This window comes from Anoplophora glabripennis, unplaced genomic scaffold (genome assembly GCF_000390285.2).
Source record: "Anoplophora glabripennis isolate ALB-LARVAE unplaced genomic scaffold, Agla_2.0 scaffold895, whole genome shotgun sequence".
NCBI lineage: Eukaryota > Metazoa > Arthropoda > Insecta > Coleoptera > Cerambycidae > Anoplophora > Anoplophora glabripennis.
Window position 1 is genome coordinate 20,028 of NW_019417009.1, and position 26,786 is coordinate 46,813.

Genomic DNA, 26,786 nt, shown 5'->3' on the forward strand with positions numbered 1-26,786 from the left:
AGGCTTTTTTTCGCGAGTGAATATTGGTGAATACGTCTGACTTGTAGTTACTGTTTCTATCTCTTTTAATCTTATTTCTAACCTTGTCTAACCTGAACAGATCGCGAAAATGTATATATTCACTATTCAGTGGTGCAGCCTGTCATATGTACTTCGACGACTTTGACATATGGCTTCAAGGCTCCCCATATATGTTTTTAAATTTTTTATATAAAAAAATTAAACTAGAAAGAGGTTAGGTCGGTTTTTTATGTAATTCATACGAAAAAGACCTGAATTACAAATGATTCCACCAATATTATCTCTGGCCTAGGTCACAAAAAAAAAGAGGATAATCCTGAAGCAAAGTGGATTGCAAATATGTCCCATATAAAAAATTAATCTCACCATCAAGTAAAATATTTGCTGTTTCAACGTCTATGTTTACTAAAACATCTGTGCCTCTAAAGTTTAAATTTAAACTGGCCACTTCCACAACCATATCAGAATCCATCATTTTGCTGAACGATTTTTATACTCATTCAAACAAAATGTCAAAATGAAAAAGGTTAAGTTACCAGCTGACAATACTAGTTGAATATACCAACAGAATATTCAGCTGAAGGGTGAAGAGTTCAGTCATTTGATCTAAACTTGTGACGTCACATAGTAGTTTAAATGACTGACTATTCTCGCAAAAACGTAATATTCACTCATACTACACATACTACAACATACGACTTCACTCGCGAAAAAAAGCCTATTGAGCTAATAAATTTGACATATTCGTCTTTTGTTCAGTCATCTGCGACTTAAGTAATTGCAAAGCCTGCTATTAAAAATATTGTTCATCACTATGGAGCTGTATTATTAAAGCATGTTTAAATAAAACAAATGTTGCCACTATTATGAATAACTGTGGGATCGACATTATTTATTTAATTTTTTTAGTGACGAGGCAACATTTACAAAAATATTCGTTCAATTAAATGGAGATTTAGTTGAAAAATCCAGAATTTAAAGTTAATTCATGGGTGTTAATTTTATTTTATTGTATTTTTTGTATATTTTATGTTAATTTCTCGTTTATTTATCTGTTTGTTTCATTATATTTTGATATAGGGATGTCTATTAAATGTTGTTATTAAATATTTCCTGTGATTGATTTGTTATCGCATGGATTACTAGATAAAACGCTTCTTAATGCATAATGCATAACTTGACAGCAATTTAGCCAAAGAATCGTTATTCTTGAATATTTTTTCATAAAATTTGGTACAGATCCATTTCAGGGGACGCCGAATCCACTGGCGTATGCAGATTTTTTCTAAAAAAATCGCTAATATGGATTCTGAATTTTTCAGCCTCTGAATATGATCTAGTAGGCCTTGGTTTAAAAAAAAAATTGGACGCCGCTTGGCCTCAAAATACACCTTTTCTCCCTCCACATTAAAAAAAAATTTCGTCAAAATCGCTCCATAAATAAAAATGTTATGAGGGTGGCCCGCTTTCAAATGGGTCACTCTGTATATAAAATCCTGTGAAACGTTGGCAACGTTTCCTGTAAGAGTGAATTAAAACTGAATAAGAATTTCTACTTCAGTTTTATCCATCGAGAAGTTATCCATATAGAGTTAAGATATTAATTAGTTTTAGTTAGTTTCGAAATATGGCAGCAGCTATATTATTTTGTGAAATAAATGAAAGGAGAATAGTGAAAAGTTAAAGCGTTTTTTGTTTTATGTTTGTGATACTGTTTACTGAACCAATGTGTTTATGAATACATACAGGGTGTCGCACGGTGACGAAACATTAGGCATATTTCAGAGACTACTTCGATTTTAATTTTGAACATTTGGGCAATAGTGTTTTCGGGCATGCCCTTCTCAACTAAAATAATGGCGTCCACCTAACGCTTCCGCTTATACCATAAGTTGACGTCATCTTAGTTATTTTAAATGAACACCCTGTATATTATTGCAATTATGGATTCTACCTCAATTTTTAGGTGAACTTTCCTATTCTTAAAGTTAGCCGTTTTTGATATTTCTAAATAAAAAAAAAAAATTGTAAAAGCTCTGCCTAATTTTACAATAATAAAGTTAGAGCGATAAAATTTGTAGGGGACATAACTAAAACTCTAAGCTTCCCTGCCATAATTTCAAAATGACTTAATTTCATACAGGGTGGTAGAAATTTAATGCCGAATTTAGTCAACTTTAAACCATCTTAACTTTTTTTTTAATGGAACACCCTAATGGTATATTTTTGCGCAACCTGATGAACAATTTTGTTCTCAGTCGAATGGTATAATGGTTCCCTATACCTATCTCCTCTGGTTTTTAAGGTATTTACTGTTTTTCGAGCAGTCAACGGATATAGCATAATTTCTTGCGAGGATGGGTGTGAAATTTTTAGTGGAACTTCAAAACAAGCACCTGATCTGTCACCGGTTTATTGTTGTCAATTTAACACATAGTGAATGTTTATTTGAGTATTATTTATTGTTAAAGAATGGAAAACGTTAACATTTATTAATCACATTCGTTCACATTTATTATTTATTCATGGAGAGTGTCACAAGATAATAAATACAACTTGCACAGTATCTAATCAGAAGTGTACTCATTAACTACCAATCAGTAGGGATAAATTAAAAATAATTTTAATAACATAACAGAATTAAAATTAAACTTTAAAAAATTAATTTGCTCGAATAATTTGGCAACTACTTGTAAACAGTTATGTATCCTTCTTGTTACCCCATCTGTAACAGCTCCGGATATTTGGGCAGCAAGTAAAGTTTTAAGGGCTTCTCTTATACGGGCAACTAGGTTTTCTTTTGAATAAACTGGCGTTGAGTACACTTTCTCTTTTATTGCAGCCCAGATATAAAAATCTGGTGGTGACAGATCTGGAGATCTTGGTGGCCAATCCCAGTGACCTAGACGTCTAATCCGCCTGTCTTCAAAAATTTCATTTAATTGGCGGGATACTTTATTTCTACAATGAGGTGTAGCGCCTTCTAGCTGATACCAGCAGCTTCTAAGTTGATCTAGGGCAGGGATGCACAGACTTATAGGGAACAGGGGCCACTCGGGAAAAATATAAGCCAAGGACGGGCCACTACAAACAATTCNTCAAATATATTATTTTCAAGAGAATTTCGCTTATTTAACGGCAGGACTATGAATATTATGGTCATTTTCTAAATTGTTGTCCATCGTTTTAAAAAATAGTTAAATTACACAAAGTATTTTAAAAGTTAAAAAAAATCGATTTTCAGGGGCATCCTTTAGGCGCCTGTATCTCCGTAGTAGGTATAGGAACTTGTCATGTCATTTTAACGCCCCAAGAGATTGCCCACAAATTCTGGGACACCCTATATAAGATTCAGAGTTTATCCAAGCATATCCCTGACTATTGAACATAAAACAATGAAATTTGATGTTACTGTTGGGTTTTGGTCCAAATGTTATTTTGACCCATCTTCGATTGTGGTTGGATTTCTGAATTTATGTTTATCTCATCGTCGTGTGGTCGTGGCTCGATTTTTGTGGCTTTAGTGCTGTTTTAACAGAAAATTCGAAACATCGGTAATTTTTTGGATGAACCGCGACAGGCACTTTGCTAACAGGGTGGCAGCTATGGTAGTTGAATTCGGAACATCACTGAAAATTTCGATCCTTATTTGGTGGTTTCTGGGTTTCGATTCGAAAGATGCGCGAATTTCTCATTTCGGTGTCAGTATCATTACAGCATAATGAACCCTTTATACATGCCCTTCTGTGGCATTAGAACTAATGAGACGATATAAATTTAAGAAGGTAGGGGACTAGCCGTACGTGAAGTCATTCGGGCCTTAAGAGGTGTAACATTATTTGCTCATGTGTATAGCGAATGCATACACCTATTCGCTACCGCTAACAATTAACAGGGCTCGATGTTTGCTACGCAATTCCTTTCCGTGGAGCGAGCCGAGATCGTTTACCTTTAAATTTACTTAATTTAGGCCCCTATTCACCTGCGAGGTCTTGCAAACAAGAGATTACCGACGGTAACGATGTAGTTGGGTATTATTTAATGGAATATGCTCAAGTAATTGAATAGAAAGGATAGAGATAAAGATTGCTGCAAAAGGCACGTCAGTACTAGCTACACAATCAAAAATATTCATTGGAAGCGATGATGATGTAAGAAACTTAATGCTTTTTTAATTTTCTTTGTTGTGACTATCCTAAACCTGTTAAATTAACAAAATATAAACTATTATGTTAAAATATGTATACAATAAATCAATGAAGAAAAAACAGCATATTTTTACAAACAAAAATGGAATAAAAAACAAATAGAAGATTTCAACTGCGAGAATAAAAATTGTTTTAATAGTTTCCAAAGAAGAATTAAATATAGGGTGTCCCATGATGACGAGATATTACACATATTTCAGAGACTACTTGGACTTTAATTTTGAAAATTTGGGTAATAGTTTTTTCGAGCATGCCCTTCTCTGTCCAAATGATTTTGCGTAAAAACTCTGGATCTTCTTGTGTTCGCGTTAAAATCATTTCACAGAATTGGGTTCATCTTCCAGCATTCCCTTGATGAAGTGCAGGTACAAAATTGAAATTAAATGGATGCTGACCATTAGTTTTCAAAATCTTTTGGATATAGGTTTTTGAAATGCCTAAATCCTGTTCAGCAGCACGAACTGATGATTCAGGGTAAGCATGAAAATATGACGAAACATTGACGATATTCCCTTCATCTAAAGTTATCGGCTTTGGCAAAATTCTAAGTGCAGAAATTCGATCATGTTCTAATAATTGATTTCTTAAAATTCTTCGTAAAACTTGTCTGCTCATTGGCGGTAAATGAGGATATCTCTCATTAAAACGCTGCAAATCCTATTTATTATCTTGTGACAATCTCCATGAAGAAATAATAAATTTAGAAAGTCAACATTTGTATAAATGTTAACGTTTTCCATTCTTTAACAATAAATAATACTCAAATAAACATTCACCGTATGTGTTAAATTGACAACAATAAACTGGTGACAGATTAGGTGCTTGCTTTGAAGTTCCACTAAAAATTTCACAGCCTTCCTCGCAAGATATTATGCGATATCCGTTGACTGCACGAAAAACAGTAACACCTTAAAAACCAGAAAAGGGAACCATTATATCAGGTTGCGCAAAAATATTCCATATAATATAATATTGACTAAATTCGGCATTAAATTTCTACCACACTGTATGAAATTAAGTCATTTTGAAATTATGGCAGGAAAGCTTAGAGTTTTTGTTTTGGCCCCCATAAATGTTATCGCTCTAATTTTATTATTGTAAAATAAACATCTTTTTAAATTAGGCAGTGCTTTCTTAATTTTTTATTAAAAATATCAAAAACGGTTAACTTTATGAATATTCACCTAAAAATTGCCGTAAAATCCAAAATTGCAATAATGTACAGGGTGTTGTATTTAAAATAACGAATATGACGACGTCAACTTCCGGTATAACCGGAAGCGTTAGATGGACGCCATTATTTTAGTTGAGAAGGGCATGCCCGAAAACACTTGCCCCAATTTTCAAAATTTATTTATTAATTTATTTATTTATTTATTTATTTATTTATTTATTTATTTATTTACTCTTAAAATATCCAACGGGTGAAACCCACTTAAAGGATAAGTTTTAGTACAAAAAAAATACATTAATGGAAAGAAGCACTAAAAATATATCCTAAAAATTAATATAAAAGTTACAAAAGAATAAAAAAGACCAATACACAGAAACAATACAAAATCTTAAGATCAAAAGTAATATATGTATATATAATAGTCAAAGTCAATAAAAACAATCAACAGAACAGTCAAAAACAATGAAAAAATATACATATTAAAATTAAAGAAATAAGAATATACACAATAGACCTAATTAAAGTATGCCTTTACATCTCTTACATTACAAAAAGTAATATCAAAACCCTCCATATTATTACAATTGCTCAACATTTGATATAAAGGCGACTTTAATAATAAATTGGTACGGGCAAAGGGTAACATAAATAGCGTATTGTTCCTAGAATTCACTCTGGGAACTCTATACGACAACTGCTCATTAATGGACTCACACTTAATTTTGAAGTGAATAATTTTATATAAAAATATTAAGCTGTGCATGGTACGTCTGCTAGTAAGACTCTGTAGGTTAAACCGAGCACAGAATAATTGTTGTGGAGTACCTCGAGCAGGATAAACCCCATCCAACAGAAATGCGGCAGATTTAAAAAATCTTCGTTGTACCCGTTCTAATAAGAAGGTATATGTAATATAAATTGGGTTCCATATAACTGAACCATATTCTAATTTGGATCTTACAAAAGTTATATACAATAATCGCAGAGTGGACTGGTTTCTGAAGTCTCGAGAGTTTCTCAAAACAAATCCGAGACTCCTATACGCATCGGCTAAGGAACCGTGGATGTGCCGCAAGAAACTCAGCTGCGCGTCAAAAATAATACCAAGGTCTTTAATGCAATCAGGCCTCTTGAGAACACTGCCTTGCAATACATAATCGAATGTGATAGGCACTTTTTTCCTATGAAAAGACATAACATTACATTTGTTAATATTAAGAGGCAACGTGTTTTTATTACACCAATCATTAAGTGAAGCAAGATTTCTCTGAAGATTCTCACAGTCCAAAACAGAGTTGATCTGACCAAATATTTTTACATCATCAGCGTATAATAAATAATGAATGTTTAGATCTTCCGCAATATCATTAATAAAAATATCAAACAGAAGAGGTCCAAGTATGGACCCTTGAGGTACACCTGATGTTTGAAGAAACGCATCTGATTTGAACCCACGATATTGCACATATTGGGATCGGTTACGGAGGTATGAATGAAATAATTTTATTAAACCATTACATAGACCTACGTTGCTAAGTTTATTTAACAGTTTGGAGTGATCGAGTCTATCGAACGCTTTAGAAAAATCCGTATAAATGACGTCGACCTGACTTCCGACATCAAGAGCTGCAGAAATATATTGTGTCTTACACAGTAAGTTTGAAATTGTTGACCGTCCTTGTATGAACCCGTGCTGTTCAGGGATAATTATATTTGAAGTATGGGATGATATAAAATTGTGCAAAATAGTCTCAAACACCTTACAGAAATTGCTTAAGATAGCAATGGGCCTATAATTTGAGAATTCGTTTTTTGCTCCTTTCTTATGGACAGGCGTTATACGCGATACTTTCCAGTCATCAGGAAATTCACCAGATGCAAGTATACGATTGAATAGGATAAGCAAAGGTTTGCAGAAGATTACAGCGCAATCTCTAATCAAAAATGCTGGAATTAGGTCAGGGCCCATACACATATTGTTTTTTAGTCTTTTAATTGCCTTTATAATATCGGACTCAGAGATTTTCATCAAATGTAATACATGACAATTGTTACTTTCCACAGTGTTATTAAATTCTTCAGAGAAAACGAATGCGTCACAGAAGAATGCTGCAAATGTGTCAACGATTAATTGAGGATCATTTATAAAGTGGTCATTATTTATCATAGATGAAGGTATAGAACTGGTATCCTTTTTTGAATTCAGAAAACTCCAGAAAGTATTAGGATTGGATTTGATTGCGTTTTCAGCGTCACCAATGAAATTGTTGTAAGCATTTTTTTTGTTAATTTTGAGGGATGATCTTATTCTTTTAAACTCGTCATAATCTTCCAGAAGGTTAGTAGATTTATATTTTTTATAAGCTTTATTTTTTAGCTTCCATTCCGCGATTACTTCCTTAGTGAACCACTTAGGGAATTGCCTGTTAAAAACAACGTTTTTTCTTGGTGGGACATGTCTGGACAAAATTTCCTTAAGGATATCATAAAACATCTCTACAGCATCATTTATATTAGGGACAGAAGAAATACAAGACCAATCAGTTGACAATAATTCTTCGTAAAGAGCTGGAAAATTAGCATTCTTATAATTAAGATCAATAGAATTACTGCGAGAATTACTTGCACATAGCGGAAATTTATTATTTGTATTATCAGGTACGAATAATTCAACAATAATTGCAGGATGGTGATGGTCTTCAGTCAGGAAAACATCATCAGCGCGAAACACAGTACAAGGCTCAGTACATATAACTAAATCCAATATTCTATTATTACAATTCAGAACATGGTTGTATTGTTTCATATTAAAGTAGTTCATAAAATTCACTAAGGAACTAACATTCCGACTGAATAGTGCACTTGAGCTAACATCATTATAATCGGGAATATTAAAACCACCAAATATCGATAAGCTGGAACCGTAAATAGAATATAAAGATTCAAATGCGTCAAATAATATATCGTAATCATCAGAGCTAACATTTGGTGGCACATAAACGTTAAAAATATAAAAGTAAAATTCACCTAACTAAAATTAAAATCAAATATATCTAATGTCTCGTCACCATGGGACACCCTGTATAGTTTATGTTTTAGTGAATTGTAAGGGGAATGAATTTTTCTATCTTCGTTTAAAATAAGGGTTTTACAGTGAGTGACTTTCTTAATCATAGTAATAATAATGACAAGACAGAAAAACAAATCTCTCAATTGTCTTTTACGTTTCTAACGTTTATTATTGTTTTATTCCTTGCTCGCGCACTTGTTCCAATTCTTAACATCCTCCCACGCATTGAAGCGAAAACTTAAGAAAAAAACAACAATAAATATAAATAAAATATGTTCTTCTTGGCGAAGAGGACATAATTATGAAAGAGGACGCATAATTATACCATCACGTGTTTTAAGTTTTACGACTCTAACCTTTTTGTCTGAACCGGGGAAAACTTCAATAATTCTGGCTATAGGTCAATTAAGTACAGGTACATTATTGTCTTCTTTGATAAGAACAATATCATTAACCTTTAGATTTTTACTAGATCGATACCATTTTGGTCTATTTTGAAGTCTATTTAGATAAAATAGCAGGCCAATTTTTCCAAAATGTTTGTTGTAAAATACACAACGTTGCCAAAATGTTAAGCGGTCGTTTGGAATATTTGCCATATCCTTTTCCGGGTATTACATCAAACTGTCACCTATTAAAAAATTAATTAAGGTTAAGCATCTTAAATCGGAAGGATCCGTAGAGAGCGCACAAATTAGTCTTGAAAATAGCTGCTTCTCATATACCTCCACTTCTAGGCGATATAAATTTCCATTTCCTTTCATTACCAGATAGAAAGGTTTCTATTTTATCAATTATTTGTTGAGATTTAAAAGATGTGTGCAATTCCTTTCAATGACTACATGCACCAACGAAGTTTAATCGCATTGTCACAGTTAATGACAGATGGATTACCTCTACGTTTGATAAATCTTTTTAATTATAATAAGAAAGAATATTTTGTAAGACTTACTCACGAAAATTGCTATAGTTATAACATTTTGTCAACGAAACACGTCTAAGATTAGATGATTTTATCAACAAAGGTCCGCCAAAATCTATTCCAACGTTAAGAAATGGTCTAACTATTGAAACTTTGTCTTTAGGTAATTTACCCATAATTTGGTTTGCTGGCAGCGCTTTTAATCTGTAACAAGACAAGCCATACAGTTTATTATAATGTGTTTTGTTTGTCTTAAACCATTGATTGGCCAATAACTCAACCTAATGTTAGACAACACGGGTTTTACAGGGATAACTCGACACTTGGAACGTATTAAGTTGCAATAAACAGTTTTATCAGTATACAGGGTGTTAGAAAAAGAGTGTAAAATATTTCAGGAGATAATAGTGTGAACCAAAATAAGCAGAAAAGTCTTAATAAACATGGGTCCGCAAAGTAACGGTTGCGGAGATATGGACCACTATTCGTTTTTCAAACATTTTATTTTATTAGGAATAAACCGACAAAGGAAGCTTTTAACAAACAAAAAACAAAGTTACAGAAGATGTTCAAAGTGCCCTCCGTCCATTTCCAAGCAGGCACGACATCTTCGTCTCAACGATATTCGAACTCTTTCGAAAACACCCTCCTTGGTTTGGATTTCTTGACACTTTTGATTAATCCGTAGCTGCAGCTCTTCCAGGCTATTTACAGGAGTACCATACACTAATGTCTTCAAATATCCCCAAACAAAGAAATCTAGAGGGTTCAGATCAGGCGATCTTGGAGGCCATAAAACAGGTCCGGCCCTTCCTACCCATCTATGTGGAAAAGTTTGGTGTAAATGCTCTCTAACGGCCATGGAAAAATGAGCTGGAGCACCATCATGCTGGAACCACATTTGTTGCCTCTGATTCAAAGGAATGTCTTCCAAAAACTCATACAGTGTGTTCTGCAGAAAGTTGAGGTAAGCAGCGCCTGTTAATCGGTTTGGTAAAACAACAGGACCTAGAAACCTGTCACCTACAATACCCATCCAAATGTTTAATGAAAAACGTGCCTGATGTCCAGATTCTATTAGAGCATGAGGATTTTCGTCGGCCCAAATATGCGTATTGTGAAAATTAAACACTCCATTTCTTGTGAACCCGGCCTCATCAGTAAAAAGAATGTTTGCAAGAAAACGAGGGTCTTCAGCATCATGACGTAGAAACCAGCGGCAAAAAACCAAACGTGCTTGATGATCATTTATTGGATTTAAGGCCTGTACTCGTTGCACATGGTATGGATAAAGCAGTTGCTCGTGAAGGATTCTCCAAACAAGAGGACCACTAATTCCTACCTCGGCTGATATTCTCCGCACACTCGTACCTGGATTCTGCTCTACCAGTGCTAGAATTTCTTCTTCTGCTCTAGGAGTGGATACCGACCTTGGTCTTCCGGATAAATGGCACTGTTTGCTCAAGGAACCGGTATCACGCAATCTTTGGTGAATTCTTCCAAACATGCGTTGTGAAGGAATCTGGCGATTTGGATAAGCGTCAACATAAAGACGTCGCGCTTCGGTGGCGTTCCCATTAGCACGACCATACATGAAATGCATGTCTGTTAATTCTGCGTTAGAGTAACCAGCCATAGCGAAAGAAAACTTGTGCACTGAGAACAACTGTCAAATACGTACTGTTTATTTCACTAAACATCAACCAACTATTATAAGAAAATACACAACGTTTTTGCAAAATAAAAAAAGGGGCTAAAAAACATAAAACATTCCATATCTCCGCAACCGTTACTTTGCGGACCCATGTTTATTGAGACTTTTCTGCTTATTTTGGTTCATACTATTACCTCCTGAAATATTTTACACTCTTTTTTTAACAGCCTGTATAATGCACGTAAATACACACACGCACCGAAAGCCTCCAAAGAAGCATCTGCATTACCATGTATGTGTATTTCTAATAATTAATCGCAAATACATGTCGAGGAATTTCTATATTTGACAAATGAGGTGTATTAGAGATAAATTTATTCCATACGTTTAGTAATTCTGGAGGAAGATTATCGTTCCAACCCAACTTATGAATCTATATTTTATGCATAATGAGTTTTGCTATGACTGCCACTGATCGAATAAATTCGAGAGGAGCAAATAACTGAGCAATTTGCGATAGCACATTTTTATTGTGGGTGATAACTAATCATTTAATAATTGCACGCTAATCTTAAAATTATCCGATCAATTATCAATTATCAATTGTTTTTAAGTTTCTAACGTTTCTTATTATTTTATTTCTGTGATCGCAGACTCCTTCCAATTCTCAACACAATGGTTAGAGTGAAAGCAGATCAGTTGATTTAAAACTGGACAAATCCTAATTATTTTTTGTGTAATAAACAAACTGTATATGGCGGTTATCGTATTTTTATTTGTGGCGTCCGTAGGAATTATAACAAATTTATTTAAAGTGAGGCGTCTAATCTAAAAAAAGAAAAAAAATATTATGCTACAAACCATTGAAGATAACAAACTTGTTTTTATATTATTTAAATTTGGTATTGAATATTTATTAACAATATTATTGTGTACCCTTGAAAAGTTCTTAGAATTTTCATGAAGATCATAGTTAAAAAAATACAGAGTAATTTTTTATTTAGGAAAGTAGGTACGTTTCTTTCTAAAATGGTAGAAAATGATCAATGATTTATTTTATTCGTAGCTTCGAGAGGGAAACAAGAAATTAAGGATATTTTTATATCATTTCCTTTGATTTCCAGTTATTTTAAGCATGGCAAAACCAAAAAGATTAAATATTATTAATTTTTAAAAATAACAGAATCACTGTATCCTTATACAAAAGTAACGAATAAAAAATTTCTTCGATCACAAAACTAGAGGGTAAGCATTTTTTTAATTCTTCGTTGAGATCACGCATGTTGTATTTTCAAAAAAAAATCTTTTGAATAATCTACGAAAAGTTCTTATGCAAAAATATTTACAGCTATTTATAAAATAGGTATTATGTGCATTTTATTACAATATACAGGGTGTTTTAGAAAGACCTCCTGTAAATTCAGGGGGTGATAGTACGACAAAAAATAAGAATTTTTTTGTCTTATGAACTATATGTCTATCTCCTCTTGTTTTCGAGATACAGAGCGACAAAATAAAAATTTTTAAATAGAATTTTTACGAAAATTTCCAAACGGTGCGAAATATTTTTATTAAATTTGGTATTCCGAGGTGTTTAAGGACGCCAAATACGCTGGTCTTATTATTCTTTGAATATTTCATAGAGGGCGCTAGTTACGCTATATTCCTATTATGTTTTAGGTTCTAATTTATTTGACGTTAGGTTTTTTACCATTCGGGCTCCAATTTCTAATATACAATTTTATTTTCTAAAAATAATGTACTCTTCTTAGAATTTCCTAATGTGGACGGTTTTCGAGAAAAAAGGGCTTTTAATTGAACTCTTACGTAGTATAAAATAAGTGACATTTCTCAAAGTAGGCTTATGTCAAAACTAATTGATGGATGTCTCATAAACAACGCATACATTCTTAATAATATTTTAAACTCTAATCAACCTTATATCAAAATTTTAGGGATTGTTAGTGACTAATTAGTCATTACTAACTACAGTCACTAATTTGGATATAAAGTTAATTAGAGTTTAAAATATTACTGAGAATGTACGCGTTGTTTATGAGACATCCATCAATAAGTTTTGACATAAGTAAGCCTACTTTGAGAAAAGTCACTTACTTTCTTCACCGTGATATTGTAAGAGTTCAATTAAAAGCCTCTTTTCCCAAAAACTGTCCACATTAGGTTCTAACAAGAGTACATTATTTTTAGAAAATAAAATTGTACATTAGAAATTGGAGCCCGAATGGTAAAAAACCTAATCTCAAAAAATAATTAGACCAGCGTAAGTATTTGGCGTCCTTAAAAACTCCGGAATACCAAATTTCATAAAAATATTTCGTACCGTTTGGAAATTTTGGTAAAAATTCTATTTAAAAATTTTTATTTTGTCGCTCTGTATCTCGAAAACAAGAGGAGATAGACATTTAGTTCGTAAGACAACGGGAGGTCTTTCTGAAACACCCTGTATATATTTTAATTCCTTATGAAATTTGTTATTAAATTTCAAAATCATATTTTAAATATAATTACAAAATGTAGTGGAGAATGAAACTATTTATTTGGAAATTATTTCATTTAATGGAATCTGTAGATTGACGCGCTTTTAAGCGGACTATTGCAAAAGCTTCCGAATTTTAACAATATAATTACATTGATTGAAATATTTTCTCAAGATGTCTCACCACTCAACGAGAATTAAAAGTCTATATAGGTAACTTGTTTTTGGCGTGATTTTGTCCTACCTTCTGTATGTATTTGATTTGCAGATTGCAATTTTACTTTCTCTGACGTAATGAAGCTTTGGATATTGAAATAAAGATGGCAGAATTATGATGAGAATACTACAGTGGCCCTTCTTGTATAGAGCCACTGTAGAGAATACTAATTTAAAAAGTGCACTGATTCAACTGATAATATTCTTTGGTGATTATTAAAATATATTTTTTAGTGATTTTATTATACAGCGGTCGTTTGAGTTATATGTATGTGACAAAACTTAAATGTAAAGTAAAAAAGTAACGAACAGAGTAGTCATAAATCTAATAACATCTTAATTTCTACGGGATAAGAATGCTTAANTCGAGAAAAAAGGCTTTTAATTGAACTCTTACAATATTACGGAGTATAAAATAAGTGACATTTCTCAAAGTAGGCTTATGTCAAAACTTATTGATATATGTCTCATAAACAACGCATACATTCTTAGTAATATTTTAAACTCTAATCAACCTTATATCAAAATATTTGTGATTGTTAGTGACTGTAATTAGTCATTACTAACTACAGTCACTAATTTTGATATAAAGTTAATTAGAGTTTAAAATATTACTGAGAATGTACCTATGCCTTGTTTATGAGGCTTCCATCAATAAGTTTTGACATAAGTAAGCCTACTTTGAGAAAAGTCACTTATTTTCTTCAGCGTAATATTGTAAAAGTTCAATTAAAAGCCTCTTTTCCCGTCCACATTAGGAAGTTCTAACAAGAGTACATTATTTTTAGAAAATAAAATTGTATATTAAAAATTGCAGCCCGAACGGTAAAAAACTTAATCTCAAAAAATAATTAGACCAGCGTAAATATTTGGCTTCCTTAAAAACTCCGGAATACCAAATTTCATAAAAATATTTCGTACCGTCTGGAAATTTTCGTAAAAATTCTATTTCAAAAATTTTATTTTGTCGCTCTGTATCTCGAAAACAAGAGGAGATAGACATATAGTTCGTAGACAAAAATTCTTATTTTTTGTCTTACTATCACCCCTCTGAATTTACGGAAGGTCTTTCTGAAACACTCTGTATATATTTTAATTCCTTATGAAATTTGTTATTAAATTTCAAAATCATATTTTAAATATAATTACAAAATGTAGTGGAGAATGAAACTATTTATTTGGAAATTATTTCATTTAATTTTTTCTGCGAATAGCACAACTTTTTTTCTTGGCGCAACCTTATATTTTCATTGTTTATATTATTTTCGACCGATTTTTCGACCGAAGCAACAGCCATATCTCGAAAGTTTTGAGCTTAATTCTCTTGGACTAATATAGGTAACTTGTTTTTGGCGTGATTTTGTCCTACCTTCTGTTTGTATTTGATTTGCAGATTGCAATTTTACTTTCTCTGACGTAATGAAGCTTTGGATATTGAAATAAAGATGGCAGAATTATGATGAGAATACGAATTTAAAAAGTGCACTGATTCAACTGATAATATTCTTCGGTGATTATTAAAATATATTTTTTAGTGATTGTATTATACAGCGGTCGTTTGTGTTATATGTATGTGACAAAACTTAAATGTAAAGTAAAAAAGTAACAGAGTAGTCATAAATCTAATAACATCTTACTTTCTACGGGATAAGAATGCTTAATCATCATATTTACTGAATTCCTTGCCGAGTTTCGTGAATGATCCATCACAAAGTGCCTATAAAAAAATTTTTATATACCCCTACCTAATCCAATCTAAATAAAATGTATCATATAGTGTTTGCTTAACGATTACACACTATCTTGCAAGTATTTATAAATACTATTAAAGAGATGAAAACAAAGTTTTTCACAAAACCGATTGATTTTAATTCCCAGATGGATTACTCAAGGAATTTTATGCAGTAATTTCCTTTTAATGATTCTTATCGAGGTACAATCAAATTTTATCGGCAAGGTGAATTTGGATTTAGTCATATATCTTACGTGCTTGTGGAATCATCGTCTGTACTAACTAGTTCAGGAATATGAGGTATTTGGTACTTTTGGGTCTAGTTGCCTTTGTCTTGGGTAAGTGCTTTATACAATTAATCTTCTCCCTTTATGTGGTAGTCAGTTACATAGATTTAACAATTTTGATTACTAATTTTAAGCATTGTTACACTGTTTCAGCGGTTTCGATTATTGAAAATGCTTATTACTAGTGTACAAGGTGTCCCAAACTCGACGGTATGGGCCTACTGTGAGGAACAAAAAAAAATTAAATAAAATTAAAAACGACTAATGACGTCAACAATTATATTTTTTCCAGAAACATACCCCTGTTAAAAAGCTCTCTCTTTTCTAATAAACTTTTGTTAGAAAAAATTCTCAAAAGAAATACCACCTAAAAATCACATTAGCGGTGATCAAGCGGATCAAGTAGTCGTTGGCAAATAATTGAATGTTTGTTGTTTAAAATGCATAAATTTCACAAAATACTTGTCATTACTCAATACGAACGTTAAACGTGTAACTTTTGTGCTTGCAAAATGTTTTCTACATTCAGAAAAAGTTGATACATTGCTAATTTACAGCAAGTCACAAAAAAATTCAAGAAGAGCTTTAGAGTTATATCGAGAAAGATATCTAGAGCGCCTGATTCCTCATCACAGAACCTTTACAAAATTGGAAGCGACTTTGCGACGAAATTAAGATGCATTTTCTGTTCTGAAAAATCAAATAATTGACTGAAGGCTAAGAAATAATGTTAATACAGCTAGACTGTTACAGTATTTCGAACAGAGTCCACGAAATTCTATAGGGCAGGCTAGCCGGGAATTGAATTTGGATAAATCAGACGTTCAACGAATTTTGAAGACCAATGTGTATGATGATTATAAAATTTGGAGTATTTGCCTGAGCGTCACATTGAAAACAGACTTAATTTTATAGCTCAAATTGGAGTAAGTGTAGAAACTGTTGATCAGAACCTTTTTCGGCACGTTCTTTGGACGAACGAAAGTCGGTTTGTCAGTAATAATTTGTCAAACAGGCGTAAGGAACACTACTGGTCCATTGAAAATCCCCACATTGTAAATCCAGTCCAAAACTAAGGCCATTTTGGAGTAAATTTATGGTGCAACATCATCGATAGGCATTTAATTGGGCCTTATTTTTATGTACATACATTGAACTGAGTGAGTTACCTAAATTTCTTGCACTTTTGGAGAATGTGCCTTTGCAGCTAAGGAAAAACTTAAGGTTTCAGCACAACGGGGTTTCACCCCACAAGGCCAGGATTGTGTAGCAACATTTAGATAACACTTTACCAGAAAAATGGGTTGGGCTTAATGGACTTATTCAGTGATCTGGAAAGTCACCAAATCTAACACCCCTCGATTTTTTTATAAGGGGTTTTAAAAAATAATGTTTACAAAACACCGTTACGCGATATTAATCATTTGAAAGAAAAAATCACAAACGCTTGTAATGAGTTAAACGGGCAAATGTTAATAAACGCAGCCCACAAAGAAGTCAGGCGAAGATTGGATATGTCTTGAAATTAGAGGAGGTCATACAGAGAATAGATTGTAATATGTATGTAGTATGAAAGCGTTTGCTTCACTTTTTGAGTTTAGTTATTGTTATGATAACCTTTTGTTTTAACTGTATTAAAGAATTATCGAGTTTAATCCTTTTATTTATTCTTAATGACATTTATGCCCTTTAAATAATGAATGCAATTATTTTCCAATGACTCCTTGATCCTTCCACCGCTAATGTTATTTTAGGTGGTATTTCTTTGAGACTCTTTAGGAAGATATTGCTTATCAGATCACCTTTAAAGGGGAAGTAATACGTAAATTTCTCTAATAAAAGTTTATTAGAAGAAAGGGAGCTTTTTAACAGGAAAAAAATGGGTATATTTTTAGAAAAAATATAATTGATGACGTGATTAGTCGTTTCTGTCAAATTCCAAAGATAATATTTTCGATTGCAAATGGATGAAGCTTATCTCATCCCATTTAACACCACGTGTCCCAAATTTTATTTAAATTTTTTGTATTCGCACTGTTGTAGGTCCATACTATCGAGTTTGAGACACCCTGTGTGAAAATATTTTGTTCTTTATCTGCGCTTTATACTTGCACTTGAATATATTAGACGAATATTCGTTAGCAAACGTGACAAAAGAGAGTTTGTTATTTGTTCTTAAGTAAAAGTAATAATCAAACTCGATAGAACACTTAATTCTATAACTTTTTATTTTCGAAGTATTGAAATAAAAAAACTCGTTTATTCAAATATCTCTAAGATATTTAACGTGGACTAATTTGGACTGATAAATTAACTAGTCATGACTAATAATTCATTAACTTGATGCACAAATCCCAGAATCATTGGCGAAATTATGGGGAAGCTTTGTCGCTAGTACCCATAGAATTACAGTACAAGGTCTGTTCAGAAAATAACCGAACTTTTTCAATTACGAGCCAAATGGAAATATTTCGTATTTCGGAAATTGGCTAATAGTCCTGTAGCCAGGGGGGGGGTCCCAATTGCCTCCTTCATTTAGATGGAGTTACCCAGGTGTTTTTTGTGTATTTTGAGCTGCAGAACACGATTTTTTTGGGTAGAAGTTTGCCCGGATGTCGATAAGTTTTTTTATTAACAAAAAACTTGCAAAATACCGAGAACTGAGTTTTTGGTAATATAATTTCTTGTTCTTTGACCCATTTTGAGAAGAAAATGTCTCTTGCAATTTTTTTGTTAAACGCATAGTTTTCGAGATAAACGCCGTTAAAAACTCGAAAAATGTGAATTTTGCGATTTTGAATTGTTAATAACTTTTGATTGAATAGTTATTTTGTAATTCTGCTGACGGCGTTTGAAAGTTCACGTTAAATACTACAAATTATGAGTAATTGCAGTGTGAAAATTTGGTTTTTTTTTCCACTGTTATTTGAAGCTATAAACAAATAGCGATTGAGCATTGAGAAGGGTCCGCCGCCATGTATGTAAGAGAGCGGTTGCCTTCTTACAGGCGTTTAATACACGATCTTGACGCGTCCTCTTCATTTCTAGACCAAAGAATACACGAGTCTTCCCATCACTACATATGGGTCTCGGGAGCGGCGGCGTACTCCGTAAACCTCTGCGATCAATTTCATTACATAGTGCCACAGCACGGCCATACGAGATTAGCTGAGGTCCGCGACCCGAGTGATCCGACAGAACTTATATCGGGATTCGGGTCAGTCAGATCATCGTAAAGATCCGAATCTTTGATCCGGGTCAGACCCGACCCGCCCATCACTAAACAGAACGAAACATTAACAATTTAATGCAAATTTGCAATATTACAATAATTAAAATTATTATACAAGTTTAAAAAGTAATAATTATAAAAACACTTACATTATATGATGTTACGCTTTTAATATAAGTATAAATTTTTTTATTATCGTTTATAAATAAAACTAATTTCGCAAATTTTTTTCTTATAAATCATATAATAATGCTTACAAAGCTAATTAGAATTAACCATGCAAACATTATATGTATATTTGATATTTAAAATGTTTCGCGCCTTTTTAATGCATTTTCTTTTAAACGATTGTCATTTATTATTAAAACTTGTTCGTCGCGCTTCAAAATTGCGCTGAAGATGTAGAATGTAGATGAATAGCTTAATTAAATCAGATCTTTGCATTATTTGTCACAAAAAATTTAATTTTAGTTATTGTAATATTACAAATTTTCTTAAGAGACATTTTCTTCTTAAAATGGGTCAAAGAACAAAAAATTATTTTGCCAAAAACTAAATTCTCAGTATTTTGCAAGTTTTTTGTAAATAAAAAACTTTTCGGCTTCCGGGCAAACTTCTACCCAAAAAATTCGTGTTATGCAGCTCAAAATACACAAAAACACTTGGGTCCATCTAAATGAAGGAGGCAATTGGGACCCCCTTGGCTACAGGACTATAAGGGCATTTAATTATATCAAGTCCAAAACATCATCTCCAGTTCTTTGTTTCGCTTTGAACAGAACTATAGTTGTCATGTTTTGTGTAAACTTCTACAAAATAGAAACCTTTTTTTAGGACAAGAAACAAGCGTACCAAGATTAGATGGCAGGATTGTGGGCGGTGAAGCGACAAGTATTGCAACTTATCCATACCAGATATCTCTACAGTTACTGAGTACCCACATTTGCGGCGGTGCCATCATCTCTAGTGACTGGATCATCACAGCTGCGCACTGTGTTGTGGAGTAAGTTTATATTTATCTGTATTTGAAAGAACTTGTCCGTAAAAAAAAATTCGTAAAATTTATAAAAAAATGTAAGACTAATTTTAACAGCATGCAAAATATTTCAGATATAATAATAATTCTGTCTATTCGGTTTTTGAAATAGAACATGTTTCTTCAAATTCAGATACAATGGTCGTGTTCACCTTTTCCGCTGCTAATTTACTTTTCCTATGGTAATAAATGGTGTTCCAAAAATAACATAGGATTTCAATAGTGTGCCATTTTCATTCCGAAAAGTTGGCAGCATTGTGCAGAGTTACATGTTATAGTAAACACGTTGCGGTTAGATTTTAGTACGGAGAGTGCGTAGCTGAGACTGTGTGCAAATTACGTGGATAGAAGGAACGTCCAGAATCTAATAACTGTCAAAAGATTAGTTACCAAATTTGAACAAACAGGTTCGGCGGCAGACAATAAAATACATGCCGGATTCGTAACGGCCGCTTGGGTAAAAACATTGCTACGGTGAGTGTGGTAAACCTATTGCTACAGTGAATGATAGATAGTGCGGCAGAAATTCCCGTAACCTAAGTGCGCCGTCGGTTAAACACTTAAAAAAACACATTGTGGAACAGGACCCTCAATAGGAGGTTATTACCAATATATGGGTACTATGGAACATCCATCAATATTATTGGACCAGAAAAAATTCAATAGATAGGAAACTATTTGTATAACTTGCGATGTCTCGCCCTATTTTGCTTTGTTATATAAGTTATGGAAGGAATTTAGTGTCTACGGGAAAAAGGCAGGAAATGGTAATTAAACTGAAATAGCGGTAGAAATTATACAGGGATGGCCAAAAGTACGGAATAAAATTCATATCTTTTGAATGAGTAAATTTTTGTAAAACGCCGAAACACGTTAACTGATTTTGATTTTTTCCCATCTTTCCCATCGGTTTTTTATATAATAATTCATTTTTCTTCAACCCCCTAACCCCCAGCTACCCCTACTTTTTTTTTCAAACGGAAACATAAGGCATGAGGGGGCTCGTTGAAAAGCTTATAGAAAACCGAATCCAGCCATACTAAATAAACAAGTTTTATTTTTTCAATAACAAGTTTTTTTTTCATTTAGAAATTGAAACAACTAGATAATTTACAAAAATAAACTCAATGTCGCAAATGCTGAAAATGTCCTCCATTCACTATTTGGCATTCTCCAAGACGATAGTAAAAGCTGTCCACAGCATTCTGAATGACTTCAGCTGGTAAATTATGCATCTCCGCCCTAATCTTGTTCTTTAAATTCTCAATATTATCCGGTCTGTCCTGGTAGACTCTTTCTTTCAAATATCCCCAAAGAAAATAATCCAGGGGTGTTAAGTCGGGGGATCTTGGCGGCCATTCAACTGTACCCCGTCTACCAATCCAGCGATTTGGAAACATTTCATCTAAGTATCTTCGAACATCAATACCAAAATGTGGGGGAGCGCCATCTTGTTGGAACCAAATTCTTTCATTCGGTATATCTGGATCAATTTCATGAGGGAAAATCACAGCTAGAGCAGGTATCAGGTCAAATGTTAGGAAATCCAGGTAGCGTGCGGCAGTAAGATTTTCTTCAAAAAAGAATGGGCCCAAGATTCTGTTGTTGATGATACCTGCCCATACATTAACTTTTTGTGGATGCTGCGTATGCGATTCGCATGTCCAGTGTGGATTTTCCTGGGACCAAAAGCGATAGTTGTGCCTGTTAACCACTCCATTTAAATAAAACGTAGCTTCATCCGAAAAAAGTACGTCTCGTTGAAAACCATTATTGTCGTCACACCGTCTCATCATTTCCTCACAAAATTGTAATCGCCTATCATAATCGTCTTCCAAAAGCTCTTGGACAAGACATACCTTATAGGGGTGGTATTTCTCTTGTTTCAGAAACATTCGAATTGCAGTTCGAGAAGCATCGTGATTGCGGGCCAATGAAACAGTTGAAGTATGAGGATTTTCAACAAGTTCTAATGCAATGTCTAATTTCTTTTCTTCATTCAAAGCACGTGCCCGTCCAGTTTTGGGCAAAGTCTGTACTGTACCGTGTTCCTCAAATTTGTGAAATATTTTACTAACTGTCCCTTGCGAGATTTGGTTTTCGGGATATTTCGCATTAAATAAATCGCGCACTTCAGCCTGACTTCTTATTTTGTCTCCACATCCAAGCAATATCAAGATTTCGATGCGTTGGCTTTCCGACAATACCATTGCAATTCAGTAAATAACTTGATTTTGACACAATAGTAGGTAACGTTTCGAACTCCAATTTACAACTAAAGCGAAAAATTAACCAGAAAGCCTGGTAAGTAAGAGGTGCCAAAAAACGCAACATAAAAAATACATCTTTTTTGCGTTAGCAGTGATAGGTACAGTTTCAAATTCTTTATTTTATTCTGTGCAAATTCATGGAGGATAACACTGAAGAAAATTAAATTTTATTTAGGTGTATTTTAAGTAGGTGTTTTATACAACCCCAAAAACCTTGCTATTGAAAAAGTAAAACTTGTTTATTTGGCATGACTGGTTCGGTTTTCTATAAGCTTTTTCAACGAGCCCCCTCATGTCTTATGTTTCCATTTGAAAAAAAAAGTTGGGGTAGCTGGGGGTTAGGGGGTTGAAGAAAAATTAATTATTATATAACCGAAAGATGGGAAAAAATCAAAATCAGTTAACGTGTTTCGGCGTTTTAAAAAAAATTAACTCATTCAAAAGATATGAATTTTATTCCGTACTTCTGGCCATCCCTGTAGATCAAGATAAAGAATTATCGATGTTAATGGAAGTGAAATTACAAAATATGCAGGAGAGTATCATTGAGTTGATCAATATACGAATAAAGAAGCAATTGACATAGAAAATTAACACTAATTGTATTTGAAATTCCAGCAGTTGTTAGTAGTATAGCTATTGAAGAAATCTAAGAGAACAGTACTGTGCTGTGAACATTTTAATCGCAACTAGAAAATATACTTCTAATATTGAAGACTCTTCTATCTCCTCAAAGGAAAGGGGTTCGGAATTTAGAAAAAAAGTTCATTGTTGCTACTGGTTCAGATTTGATAGAAAATATGAGAAGACAAGGGGAGGAGACTAAAAAGAAGAAGGAAAAGAGAAAATAAAAAAAAATTGAGAAAAAAAATTGAGAAAAATGTAGGTGGCGGCAAATAAAGTGAGGAGTATGAGTGTAAAGCTAGACGATGAAATTAATACATAGAGAGAAACAAAAACGTCAGAAACATACTTCAGCATACTAAAATTAACTTACTTCAGTATTCTAAAATTAACATCATTTCTGTCATGTTAAGTCTTCTTCCTGAAAATCGCAAGTTGGAGAAAATTTTCCTAAAAATTGGTCTTCCAGGTCTCAACAATAGGATATATGGAAGTTTATGTTTCGTTTGTGCGAATAATATGGCAATGGAATTATGACATTAAATGTGCTACTTGTAAGAGATCTTATCATTCAATCATTGTTCCAGTTTAAATAAATATAAAGATGAGCTGAAAGTAATAAAAAATACATATTTAATTGTTTTTATTGTGCTTGAAAAATGAATGTAGGTAGATAAATATTTTTTTTGGAATACAATTGTAGGTGCCAATAACTATATGGTCACTGGCCAATCTATACACCGTGTCCACCTAGTACGCGTGTGACGCAACCAATGATCACAACGATTGTTGTGAAAAAAAACACTAAAATATCTAAAACTGTCCCATTAATTTTTCACTTAGAATTCGATAATGCCATAAAAAATATAGGTTTCCATTTAAAAAAATTAAATTGGTACCTACCCAGGAAAAACTGAACACCCTGTATATGCAAATATATTTTCATTTTGTGCAGCTCGGGAAAGTAGGAAACTTTGTAGAAAAAACATTAAGTTATATCTTTTATTAACCTAGATATTGGACTTACGCGCACTAGGTGAACACGGTGTATATTTAATTCGCCAATAACTATAACATTAGGGTATTTGTTGTTTTTCGCTTGTAAGATTTCAGATAAATTCAAGTCCATAGATAAATTTATACAAATTATTAAAGCTCAAATAATTCTAATATGATAAAAATTTCTATTGCATTATAAAAGACCTGAAACTGAAACATTAAAAAGTAATTTTTAACAGTATTCTTTTAATATGTCTAATTAGTATTCTCTTGTGAGACATGACATATTCATCATAAACAATACTTAAATGCTAATCCTTTTGTTTATCTGTTCATTATGTGTTTTGTGCTATGTATCTCTTTCATTCTTCTCTTGAAGATTTTAAGTAGGTAAGGTCTTTTGATGAAATATTAGTAATTTCCATAGTTATCTATGCTTCATCTCACAGCAAACTTTTCTAGGAAATCCGTGTGAATTGGTGATTGATGATATCAGAAAATTGTACTTCCCTTTGACGATAAATATTACGAGAGCATAATTTTTGTTTATCAGATTATCCGCACGAGTGTCATATAATATATTTTTACTTGCTATGTGTTTAAATTTCTGTGCACAATACTCTACAGGGTGTCCCGAAATTCATGCAAAAAAATTTGGTCACAGATTCTTAAGACAAACTTAGGAGACCCGTATTTTTTATTTTTGCCAAGTGGCCCCCTCTTTTGGAGTTACAGCTGCACGAAGTTGGCCCCTAAGAATAATCTTTTTTTTATATCTCAGAACCCTGTTGTACAAGAATCACTAAATTTGGTACACAGGGGTTTTATGACGTGTGGAATCTCACAGTGTTACGCTTTTTGGCGAGAAACCCCCTTAAGACACTTTTTCGTAGGCCCCCTTGAATTTAGAACCAAAAAAATTTGGTCGCATATTGAAATTTCTTAAAAATTATCAGTCCACTAGAAAGTCATTAAATTTAGAAACTATTTGTCTCTTCATACTTTTTTCGTAAAACGCAATGTTTTCGAGAAAAATGTTAAAATGTGATCGAATGCATATCATGATTTGCCATTTTCCTCAAAAACATTGCGAAACAAATATCAAGAGACAAAAAAGTTTATAAATTCAATGGCTTTCTAGCTAACTAATAATTTAAAAAACAAATCAAATTTTCGACCAAATTTTTCTGGTTCCAAAGACACGGGGGCCCACGAAAAAGTGTCTTAAGGGGGTTTCTCGCCAAAAGGCGTAACAGTGTGAGATTCCACGTCATAAAACCCCTGTATACCAAATTTAGTGATTTTCGTACAACATGGTTTTGAGATATAAAAAAGACTTCTTAGGGGCAGATTTCAGGGGGCTGTAATTCCGAAAGAGGGGGCCAGTTGGCAAAAAGAAAAAATACGGGTCCCCTAAATTTGTCTTAAGAATCTAGGACCAAATTTTGATGCATGAATTTCGGGACACCCCGTATAATGGCATACATGTGATACAATATTCTAAAGTGAACTGTAACCGTTAGGTGATGGATCTATAGATAAAAAACAAGATTTTTTTGTGTAACGACTAGTTTTAGAATTACCCTAAAAAAAACTGTTTTTTACATCTTATTAGTTAAACACATTTATTTAATTAATAAATTATTGAATGACATTCTGGTTGTCATATTTGTGAATTTTAGTTAGGTACTTGAACTATTAGCTCAAGTTCATTACTAGTGTGCCTTCATAAATGATTAGAGATCTTTTAATATCTCATGAGCCGCGAAATGCGCGAAAAGCGTGGCATATCCCCATAATTCTTCTAATAAGCACGTTGTGAAAACATTGACTCAGAACTAGACCATGTGCATCATTACAAGTAGACATGAACTAAGGCGCTCGGGCATCAATAAAGTCAACTGGCGAACGTTCGTTATATATATTTTTATTGTTTAAATTAAAATAATAAAGAATAGGGCATTTTATTATGATATTTGTAATCGGATCAAAGGCTTGTTTACGCTAGAGCCAGAGTGAGACTGTGAATAATAGGTGTAATGTTTTTAGGACGTAGAATAATTTAGGCGACGGTCGGAATTATGTTTCTGCGCATATGAAGGTCAAAGCTCATAAGATTTTAAAACATCTCTACAAGCCACATTAGACCAAGAGCCAGATAGAAAAATTTTCCTAATCGTTTTAGGCACCGTAAGAGAGTCTACGACTTAAATACTACAACCTAAAAGAAAACATTTGAGCACTATGCCGTCAATTCTCCGTGGCACAGGTTGTCAGCGGAAAAACAAACTTTCCAATTTTGGGCCGGGTAAATTAATTAAATAGAAATTGACGGCATTTCGACACAAGACATATATTAGAAAAATAAGACATATAAAAACCTTATGCCGTACAAAAATAACGGTTCTGGAAAGAATAAAAAATGTTAATTTTCTATTTTCACTAATGTAAAAATTATAGAAAACTGTACGGCGCGCCTGATTTTAAATAAATATATTTATTTGAAAGTTATATTTTACTATGCCGTACAAATGCACATGCTCTAAGGGCTTTTACCCTGAAAAACAACGGAGTAACAGACTGTCAAAGTTGACGGCCAATTGTTAAACAAATTAGGTTGGTAGCGGCAAAAAAATACTGTCATAACCGGCAACCCGAGTACTTTCCCAGGTAAAAATATTTTATTTGTGGAAGTATGTTAAGTGCATAAGAAATATTGTCAAAAGTCAGTGGGTCGCTTGATTTTCGGCGAGCCGTGGCGCGGAGGAAGGGTAGGGGAAGTGAACGACAGCGATTCCGAAGAAAATGACGATAATATTCATAGTCCTGCCGTCAAATAAGGGA

The 26,786-nt window shown here is 33.1% G+C and overlaps 1 protein-coding gene across 2 annotated transcripts in view; it reads left to right on the plus strand.

Annotated features, from left to right (window-relative positions):
- The window catches only part of LOC108911526 (trypsin-3), a 34,443-nt gene that overhangs the window by 5,964 nt on the left and 1,693 nt on the right, over window positions 1–26,786 (plus strand). The window contains exons 1-2 of one of the 2 annotated variants that reach the window (XM_018716491.2): window positions 15,695–15,832; window positions 19,848–20,016. In XM_018716491.2, the coding sequence (XP_018572007.1) occupies window positions 15,790–15,832; window positions 19,848–20,016 (212 nt within the window). In that variant the 5' untranslated portion in view covers window positions 15,695–15,789. Of the gene's footprint in view, window positions 1–15,694; window positions 15,833–19,847; window positions 20,017–26,786 lie in introns of those variants that run through there. The other variant, XM_018716492.2, reaches the window with a different exon arrangement.